General features: G+C 33.1%; 1 protein-coding gene across 1 annotated transcript; it reads right to left on the bottom strand.

Moving 5' to 3' along the window:
• Positions 1–545: 545 nt before the first annotated feature.
• On the bottom strand, positions 546–1463 carry LOC132624795 (cyclin-dependent protein kinase inhibitor SMR6-like). Its single transcript, XM_060339519.1, has one exon. The coding sequence runs from the start codon at positions 1072–1074 to the stop codon at positions 757–759; it is 318 nt and encodes a 105-aa protein (XP_060195502.1). The 5' UTR covers positions 1075–1463; the 3' UTR covers positions 546–756.
• Between the last annotated feature and the right edge of the window lie 8132 nt (positions 1464–9595).

Here is a 9595-nt window from a genome sequence, read left to right as displayed (position 1 = left end):
AAATGGTTGGTGAGGTTAATTGTTAAAAATATCTACCAACTTATGGATTTTTTTATAAAATATAAACATATGAATCAAGTTTTACATTTGAAATCCCAAATCATGCCTTTTTGGATGATTTGAAATTTCATCCTATGAAATGAAATCTCATGTCCAAACGTTGATTTCATGTATTTCATCTCATGACATGAAATCGCATGTCGAAACGCCTACTAATTGAGATGCACTTTTAAAACCGGTTTACATAAATAATGAAAACAGAAGTAAATAGTCTTGCAAATTGGGATATATTTTCTTGAACCAGCTTACACAAAGAAACAAGAATAACAGAAACAAAAGTCCTGCAAATTGAGATACATTCCTTTCACCTGCTTACACGTAGAAAAAGGGCAAAAAGAAAAGCAATTTTTTTAGCAAATTGAGATACTACATACTTTGAATCAGTTCAGTGTTCACATAGAAATAAGAAGAGTAGAAAGCAAAGAAATCTTGCAAATTGGGATGGATATACTTCAAACAAGGAAATTAAAGAAGAAAACAAAGAATCTTGCAACTTGAGATTTTTCATTTCCTCATTAGAGAAAAAGAACTACATTCTACACTAACTATTTTGCAGAAACCATATCTAAGCTTGTATATTACATTATCACCATCAACTTAAACCTAACTCCTAACCTAATAAAACCTACCAAACTCAAAAACACAAGATAAGAAAAGCAAAAGGGCTACTTTTTTGTTCCTTTCACTCATATGAACTTAACTAGCTCTCTCCACATGACGTATAAATACAGATTCAAGATCAGGTGGATTAAAAAACTCCCTAACACTATTATAATGACACGTGGATTTTGGCCTGCGTTTCATTGGTGCTGGTGGACAAGGAAGTCTTTCAGGTATTCTTGAATTTCTTGCAGTTGGTGTTGTTGGACATTCTTTTTCTTCATCTTCACAATCTTCTCTTGTTGGTTTAGTTGAAATTGGTCTCAATGGTGCAAGAATTGTAATTCCAGCAATTACCCATTTCTTGTTTTCTTCTTTGGTTACTTCCATTTGGTTCTTTTTTGAAAATCCCATCTTTTAACAAACCCCAAATTGCAAAAATAATGATCTTGCTTGCTTTAAAGATTCAAACTTTGTCAATTATCAAAGAAAAATATGTGGAAACTAAGACAACATAGGACTAAGACAAAGGATATCCAAGGAACTGAAAGATGTTTTTTTTTTCTTCCTTTTTTGGGCTGAAAGGCAATAGGAAACAAAAGAAGAAGAATTAACCAAAAGGATCTTTCTTGAGTTTCAGATTTTGGACAGAAAAGAAAAAATCACTAGTAGAGATGAGAGGAAAAAAGGGGGAAATGTAAAGACTTTGAATGAAAGGAAATGAGGGGGAAAGTTGGAGAGGAGATTGAACTTTGAAGCAATTATTAGAGAAAATTATGAGAGTAGGATATTCATAAAGAATCTTATTAAATATATCAAAGATTTTTTTTTGGAGGGGACAAAAAAAAAAAAGAGTGGGCTGCCCGTGGGATGTCGGGCAGACGGGCAACTGGAAATTTAGATATTTGGCGCCAGTTTTTTGGTGTGTAGAAAGCAACGGCTCTCTTTCCCGCCAATGTTAGATTTTTAGTTTCCGGTTTTACCCCTCTTTTGGATCATTATTTTCTGTTGGATGCCACTGCGGCCCAAGTCCACTCGTGCTTGAGCCCCTCAAAAGGCCTTTTACGGTTCCGCCGCCATGATGGCGTCGTTTTGCCCGCTTAAATTTGTAGGTAAATAAATGAATATAATTTTTTTTTTTTTTTTATTTTTTATAACTTGTGAAATCATATGTTATGATATTTTTTTTATTTTTTTTGGTAAACCGTAAATATTACCATTATCTCACAAAAAATCCAATACACCTACAGGGCTCCTAGATTCAAAAGCCACCTCCTAGAAGGGTACTCTTTCCTCTAAGCCTCCAACTGCTCCACTAGTTACAAAAATTTGTTGAATCAAACTAATGCACCTATTAGCCTTCCTAGATCCTCTATATTTTGCTACTCTGCTTACAAATTCTGTTATGATATTTTTATGCGTATAAAATCATATCATTACGAATACAACAACAACATACCCGGTATAATCCCACAAAGTGAGGTCTGAGAGAGTAGAGTATACGCAGACTTTACCCCTATCTTGAAAGGTGGAGAAATTGTTTTCGATAGATCCTCGGTTCAAGAAAAACAATTCAAAGCAGTTTGAGAAAAAGATAAAGCAATATCAAAGCGGGTCAAAAAAAAAAAGTAACAATAACTACAATAAAATTTTAAGAATAAATAAGAGGTTTTAAATTAAATTATTTTTAAATAGATAAATCTACTACTCCCTCTGTTTTAATTTATGTGAACTTATTTCCTTATTAGTTTTTGCAAAAAAGAATGACGTCTTTCTATATTTGGAAACAATTACCTTTATGCAATGATTTATAGCCACACAAAATATATGTGACTCATTTAACGCCACAAGTTTAAAAGTCTTCTTTACTTTCTTAAACTTCGTGCCTAATCAAATAGATTTACATAAATTGAAACGGAGAGAGTATTTTTTAACAGGTTAAAAAAAAAGACAATTTATATGTAAAATAAAATAAAGACAATAATTGATTAACTTAAAGAATATACATATTCTCCTCTAATAAGTTAAGCTATATTGAAAAAAAAAATATTCTACACTGCAAAAGGGTAGGTGCTCGGTATAATGTTAATCCTTTTACTAAATCTTCTAGAAACTGGTACACTAAACAAATTCAAGCTAAATTCAGTTTTTCAGTGTGGATAGGTTTAAAAAACAAGGTTGTCAAGGGAATCCTTGATCTTTTAAAAATTGATTGTTCCTGAAAATGCCCAACTTGCTCATTCAATCATGTCAAGTCAAGGTCCATAATTTGCTTGCAGATTATTATTGATCCTTACTTAAACGTAGGTTTGAGTGTCAATTTAAAACTCAGCAATAGTATAAGTCATTTCAGATGTCCATATCCAAATATATGTTGACAAGCTTTTCTTTTGCTTTTAATTTGAAATTAAAATACTATAGTTCAGCCTCGGATACCTTACAGTATATTCTTTTGGATCACATTGGCTGTTTTTCTCCTGTAGGGCCCGCAAGCCCACCCTTGTTGACCGCATATCAATGCTAAATCAATTCAATGAATGAACGGAAAAGGTCAAAAAAAAATACCCTGGCCTATTGAAAAAGACTCATAAATACCCTCCTTTCATTTTTTGGTCTAATAATACCCTTCCATCCACCTTTTAGGTCTAAAAATACCCTTAAGGTTTGTTTTTGGCTCAAATATACCCCTCAAACTAACAAGTTAAAATTAACTCTTTTGGCAATTTGTAATTGGTCAATAATAAAATTCCGTAATTTAAAAAAAAAATCCAAATTTAAAAAAAAAAATTGCCAATAATAAATTTCCAGTAATTTAAAATTCCAGATTTAAAAAAAAAATTGCCAATAATAAAATTCCGTAATTTACATATTTTTTTAAAAAAAAATTGTGTGGAAACTTAAAAATTAAAAACTAAAAAATTTAAAAATATGAACGAAACTGTTTTTATTTTTTTTTGCATTTCGTGAATTAATCAACGAAATATGTTTTTTTTTTGCATTTCGTGAATAAAAAAACGAAATAGGAAATTATATTTTTTTTTTTTGCATTTCGTGTATTAAAAAACGACATATGATAAAAAAAAATTATTTTCGTTCATATAAAAACGAAATTGGAAAATTGGACAAAATATATTTTCCAATTTTGTTTTTATATGAACAAAATTAATTTTTTTATCCTATTTCATTTTTCAATACACGAAATGCAAAAAAAAATTATAATTTCCTACTTCGTTTTTTTATTCACGAAATGCAAAAAAAAAAAAAAAAAACATATTTCGTTGATTAATTCACGAAATGCAAAAAAAGAAATCAGTTTTGTTCATATTTTTTAATTTTTAAATTAAATAATATATGTGTCCAATCACAAAATATCATTTGGCTTTTTAAAAGAGTTAACTTTAACTTTGTTAGTTTGAGGGGTATATTTGAGCCAAAAACAAACCTTAAGGGTATTTTTAGACCAAAAGGTGGAAGGAGGGTATTTATGAGCCTTTTTCAATAGGTGGTATTTTTGGACCTTTTCCGATGAATGAATAATCATCTTGGCTTTTTCTTTTATTTTTTATCGTTCATTCCCATTCCTAAATCAACCATACTCTGTTGGTCCATTGCATTACAGAAACGAGTTTGGTAATCACATTAATGACTTTTTACTGAAATTAATAGAGTCCAATTAGAAACTTATAGTACAATGAAAGAGGACTTTTTAAAGATCCCACAGTCCAATTAGTTTCCAGGTTCGCTCCTCTAGACATGCATGCATATAGGATTCATATTCTAATAGAAGGTAGTTGTACTATAAGGACGAGACGGAATTTTACACTATCAAGTTACATTTACGCGTTCAACCTTATATGGAAAATTGTATATTCTCTTCACCCCTGACCCCTCTCAAGCCCAAATCCGGACATATTTTTTTGTTCAGGATTTATTATCTGGTCTGGAGCGTGATTCATGGACCGGGGGCATTTTTCACCCCCCATCGGTCCGAGACCTATCAATTGGTCCGGGGGAATTCTGCCCCTCTTTTTTTCTGGGAGCCCACATCGGATCGGACATGAGACTGACTCTGATATCATGTCAAATTAGACATTGAACCTCACTCACACGCCAAAAGCTAACTCAAATGGAGGAGGATTGCCCAAGTCTTATAAGGAGCGCAGAGTTCTCATCCGTCACCGATGTGGTATATTCTCTTCATATATCTTATTTAGAGTAATCTAATTAATCATATAAAGATTTCTTTACATTATTGGTTAATATAAAGTTAAACTCCTACGAGAATAACTATCACAAAGGCACGCAATTTAGTGCTATTAGGGGGAGTTCCCACACGACAGATGAGATTCAGTTTTCATTGTTTCCATTCGCCTTAATATACTTTTTATCCTTCTATGTAATGTATTGGTGTCGTTTGGCCCGTGTACATTAGAATTTATATTTATAGTCTTTTTGTATATTTTTTTGCTACTCTTATTTTTTATTTTGTTTTAGTAGCACTATATCAGTTGTAAAGACAGTTCGACAAATTTCTCAATGTTTTTAAAATATTAAATCATATAAAAAAAATTGTAAGTTAGAAAATAACATTTTTCTCAAAGTATATTTAGTCTTCATTTCAACAAACAAATGCCCTCACCAATATTCTTCTCCTTTTTATTATACTGAAATTTTAGGGGTCAAAGTCTTTAATAATTCAAATTGGGTTTTACCTTATGTTGGATTACTTGAATATTTTTTTCTCAGTTAAACTTCTATTAACTAGCACATCTTTGAAAAATCATAATATTAATGATATGCAACTAATACAAAAAATATTTGATGCTACAAATTATTGTATGATGACATCAATGAAGTTAACTTATTAATCAAGATAGCACTTAAAATTAAATAAATAAAAGTCTTGATATGACGAAATATTTTTGTAGGTGTTCCTTCAAATTAAATCCTATAAAAGAAATTGAAAAGTTAATGAAATTATTTGTTTTTCTTACTTTAATCTTTCCTTTCTTTAAAAAAAAAACATGTTAAGAAATGATATATTTTTTATTTTTTCTTAATTTAGTTTATATTTGAAGAAATTTATATTGTAATTTCTTAAGCGTATATGTAGTTTTAGTATTTGATGTTTAACTAACCATTTGTCTTAAATTATATAAAACATTGATTATCTCCTCTTTTGTATATCCAGAAAATCACTCTCGTTTGCAATTATTTAGTATTTTCATTATTTGGAGAGCTAAACTGTATTTTTTAATTACTCTTTTCAATTAATTTTAGCTGTATATAAAAAATAATTTTTAATTTAATAATTATGCATGTACTAAGGTAGAAAGAGAATGTTACGATAATTTTTTTACTTGTCTATAATAAATTTTATAGGAAAAAAATAATTTAAAACAAGTATAATAATCATTTCCACATAAAGGAAAGACACAAATTTTTGATCAATTGTAAATTTGGTTGAGGTTAAATATTTTTTTTTGTAGTGCCACTATCACCTTTTTCACACCATCACTCTTTGTAGCATTAAAAAGGCTCATATAACTATTCAAATTTATCAAAATAGGTGAGAACTTGCAATGTAATTAAAGCGTCAATTAATGATAAAATGGACAAAAAAAAGTTCATGTGATGACTACAAAAGTTGGAGATTCTCCATTATATATAGTAGTAATATAATTTTATTTTTTAAAATACACCAACAGCTGCTCGAAAACAGTCAAATATCGATGAGTTGATAAAGCAAAAGCTTAACGTACAAGTAAATATATAGACTAATCGCATCAAGTAGGACCAAACCATGAGCCATTCATCCAAAATGGAAGACAATACCATGGCCTAGTGAACGTAACACTTGACTGACTAATGTCATTTTCCGAACGAGACATCGGTCGTGTCTCTTTGTTTGATCAGATGAATACATACTTTATTGTAAGATGTTTGCTTCAAGTCAGGAAAATTGAAAAGTCGAAGAACTATATGGTTAATTATGTGAAATGTATCTTACCTTTTATTTGATGTACGTAATTGTGTTCTCCTTTCTCCAACCCATTTTCACTTTTCATTCTGGTTGTCATGTCTGACCGACCTATAATCTATCAAACCGGTGAAACGTCTGTGTTTTCTTTTTCTCTTTTTTTCCTCTTAGGGCTATTGTTGTATTTTAGGAAACAAGTGATAAAAGCACAAACATTAAAACAAAAATATTTGTTTACGTTGATCCATCAAAAGGAAGACAAAACCACATATATGTTCGTTTTGATTGAGACTAATTAATATAACTGCTTTTTGCAGATTTGCACCTGAATTGATGCATCCACTGTCCATTAATCGTGGTCCTATTTGCAAAATCTTTCTTTCCCTTAAAAAAAAAAAAAAAAAAAAAACTTTTACCTCGATCATTTGAGTTGAAGTTTGAGAGTCAGAAAACTAACGCAAGAATGAAAAAGCCTGCATGAATAGCAAAGGCCAGATCAGTCAAGTACATGTGTGAGACTGACAATACAAACTACAACATAACTCTATAATTATATTTACAATAATATCCTTGTCACCCTCCCTCAATCTGAAGAGGAGGAACGAACATGAAGATTGGCAAAAAATTCCTTGAATTTTGTAACAGAGACAACTTTCGTAAAAACATCTGCAAGCTGTTGGGAACATGAGAAACAATAAGGTCACCCTGCTAATTTTCTCACGAATAAAATGATAGTCCAAAGCGACATGTTTTGATCTAGAGTGAAAGACTGGATTGTGTGCGAGATGGATGGCACCAATATTATCACATTTTGCAAGGATAGGAGTGCGAAGATAAACACCCAAGTCCCGTAAGAGAAATTGTAGCCATGTAGCATCAATAGTTGCTCTAGCGAGAGCACGATATTCAGCCTCTGTGCTTGAGCGCGAAACAGTTGGTTGTTTCTTTGTAGACAAAGATATCAAATTATTTCTGAGGAAAATGCAAAATCCAGAGGCAGAACGACGAGTTGCTGTGCAGCCCGCCCAGTCCGAGTCGGAGAATATTGTTAACGAGATGGAGGAATTTCTCTAGTGCTGCAATCCATGAGCCGGAGTTCCTTTAAGATAGCGGAAGATTCGCTTAATAGCTTGAAGATGAATAAGTCGAGGTTGCTGCAGAATTGTGAAGCCATATTCACAGCATATTGTATATCCGGTAGTGTAAAAGATAAATATTGAAGACTTCCAACCATTTGGCGATACAGAGAAGGATCATCAAGGAGTGGTGTAGCTACAGAATGCCAATCAAGCTTACTGTAAAGAGGGGTTTGGATAGGCCTAACTTCGGCTAAATCAAATCGATGCAAAAGGTTCGATATATATTTTCGTTGCAACAGAAAACCCCATCAGTGTTGTGAACTATCTCCACGCCTAAAAAATAATGAAGGGAACCAAGATCTTTCATTGCAAATTCAGACTTCATGAATGCGATAAACTCAGAAACAAGCATCTTTGAGGATCCAAAAATAGCAATGTCGTCAACATAAATAAGAAGGATCAAAATAGCATTCTCTTGGCGAAAAATAAACATATTGTGATCTGAGGTAGATTGCTTAAAACCAAGGTCCAAAAGATAAGTAGCAAGTCGAGTAAACCACGCCCTAGGAGATTATTTCAACCCATAAATGGCACGACTTGGCTTACTCACATGTTATGGATAATTAGGATGTTCAAAACCTCTGGATTGCCGTATATAAACAACTTCATTTAGCTCTCCATGTAAAAAGGCATTAAATATATCTAGTTGATGCATACACCAATTATTACGAAGAGCCAATGATAACACTAGACGAACAGTGCTTAACTTGATCACAGGAGCAAAAGTCTTTGTATAATCTGAATCGGGTTGTTAAAAAAAGCCTTGTGCACTTACGGAGAGCACTTATGGGATTTTTCCAATTTAAGTCACGGAGAGCACTTACGGGATTTTTGGGTAATGGAGAGATGGAGGTGGTGGTCTCGGTGTTAAGGTTGGAGGAATATTTTAAATTGGGTTTGAAAATGCCATTACGGGACCGGGTCGTCATGGGGTGCGGCTGCTGTGGGGAGGGGGCCGTAGGTGGTGATGACGGGCTGGAAGGTAGCGGTGCAGGAGCAGCGGCTGGGCTGTCCTGCGGTGGGGGCTGCTGCAGCGGACTGGGAGCAGCCGCGGGTGGAGCCGGGGGTGGAGGTGGGTGGGGATTAAGAGCGTTGGGAGATGTATTTCCAGAATTTCGTTGCATGTGATGAATGATGTATGAATTAACATTATGGTTCAAAAATTCATACGTGTGAGGGGTAGGAGTATGAAGTTTTGAGAATGGGAATGTGTGTTCATCAAAAACCACATGACGGGCAACGAAAATTTTTCGGGTTGACATATCATAACACTTATATCCCCTATGATCAGAAGGGTACCCAAGAAAGACACAAGGAGTGGACCGTGCTTGTAACTTATGAATGGTGGTGGATGGAAACAAAGGAAAACATAGACACCCAAAAACTCGAAGATGGAAATAGATAGGATCTTTTTGATATAGGAGTTGAGTGGGGGAAGAGTATCCTAGAACTTTAGTAGGGAGAATGTTCAAAAGGTATGTGGCCATAGAAAGTGCATAATGCCAAAAGGAGGGGGGCATCGAGACATGGGTGAGCATGGTCCGAATTACATTATTTATGGATCGGATGTGACGTTCGGCTTTTTCATTTTGAGGAGATGTGTGAGGGCAAGAGAGGCGGAATTGCATCCCATGTTTTTGAGCAAAAAGTTGAAGGGGCCCGTTATCAAATTCTTTCCCATTATCACATTGTAAATTTTTAATGGACCTTTCAAATTGAGTTTTGACAAAAGCATGGAATGAGGTGAAAAGAGAGTAAACTTGAGACTTCTTAGAGATAGGAAAAGTCCACAAAAATTTACTAAAATCATCAAGAA

Source organism: Lycium barbarum, chromosome 12, assembly GCF_019175385.1.
Source record: "Lycium barbarum isolate Lr01 chromosome 12, ASM1917538v2, whole genome shotgun sequence".
NCBI lineage: Eukaryota > Viridiplantae > Streptophyta > Magnoliopsida > Solanales > Solanaceae > Lycium > Lycium barbarum.
This window is presented reverse-complemented; position numbering and strand designations above follow the sequence as displayed.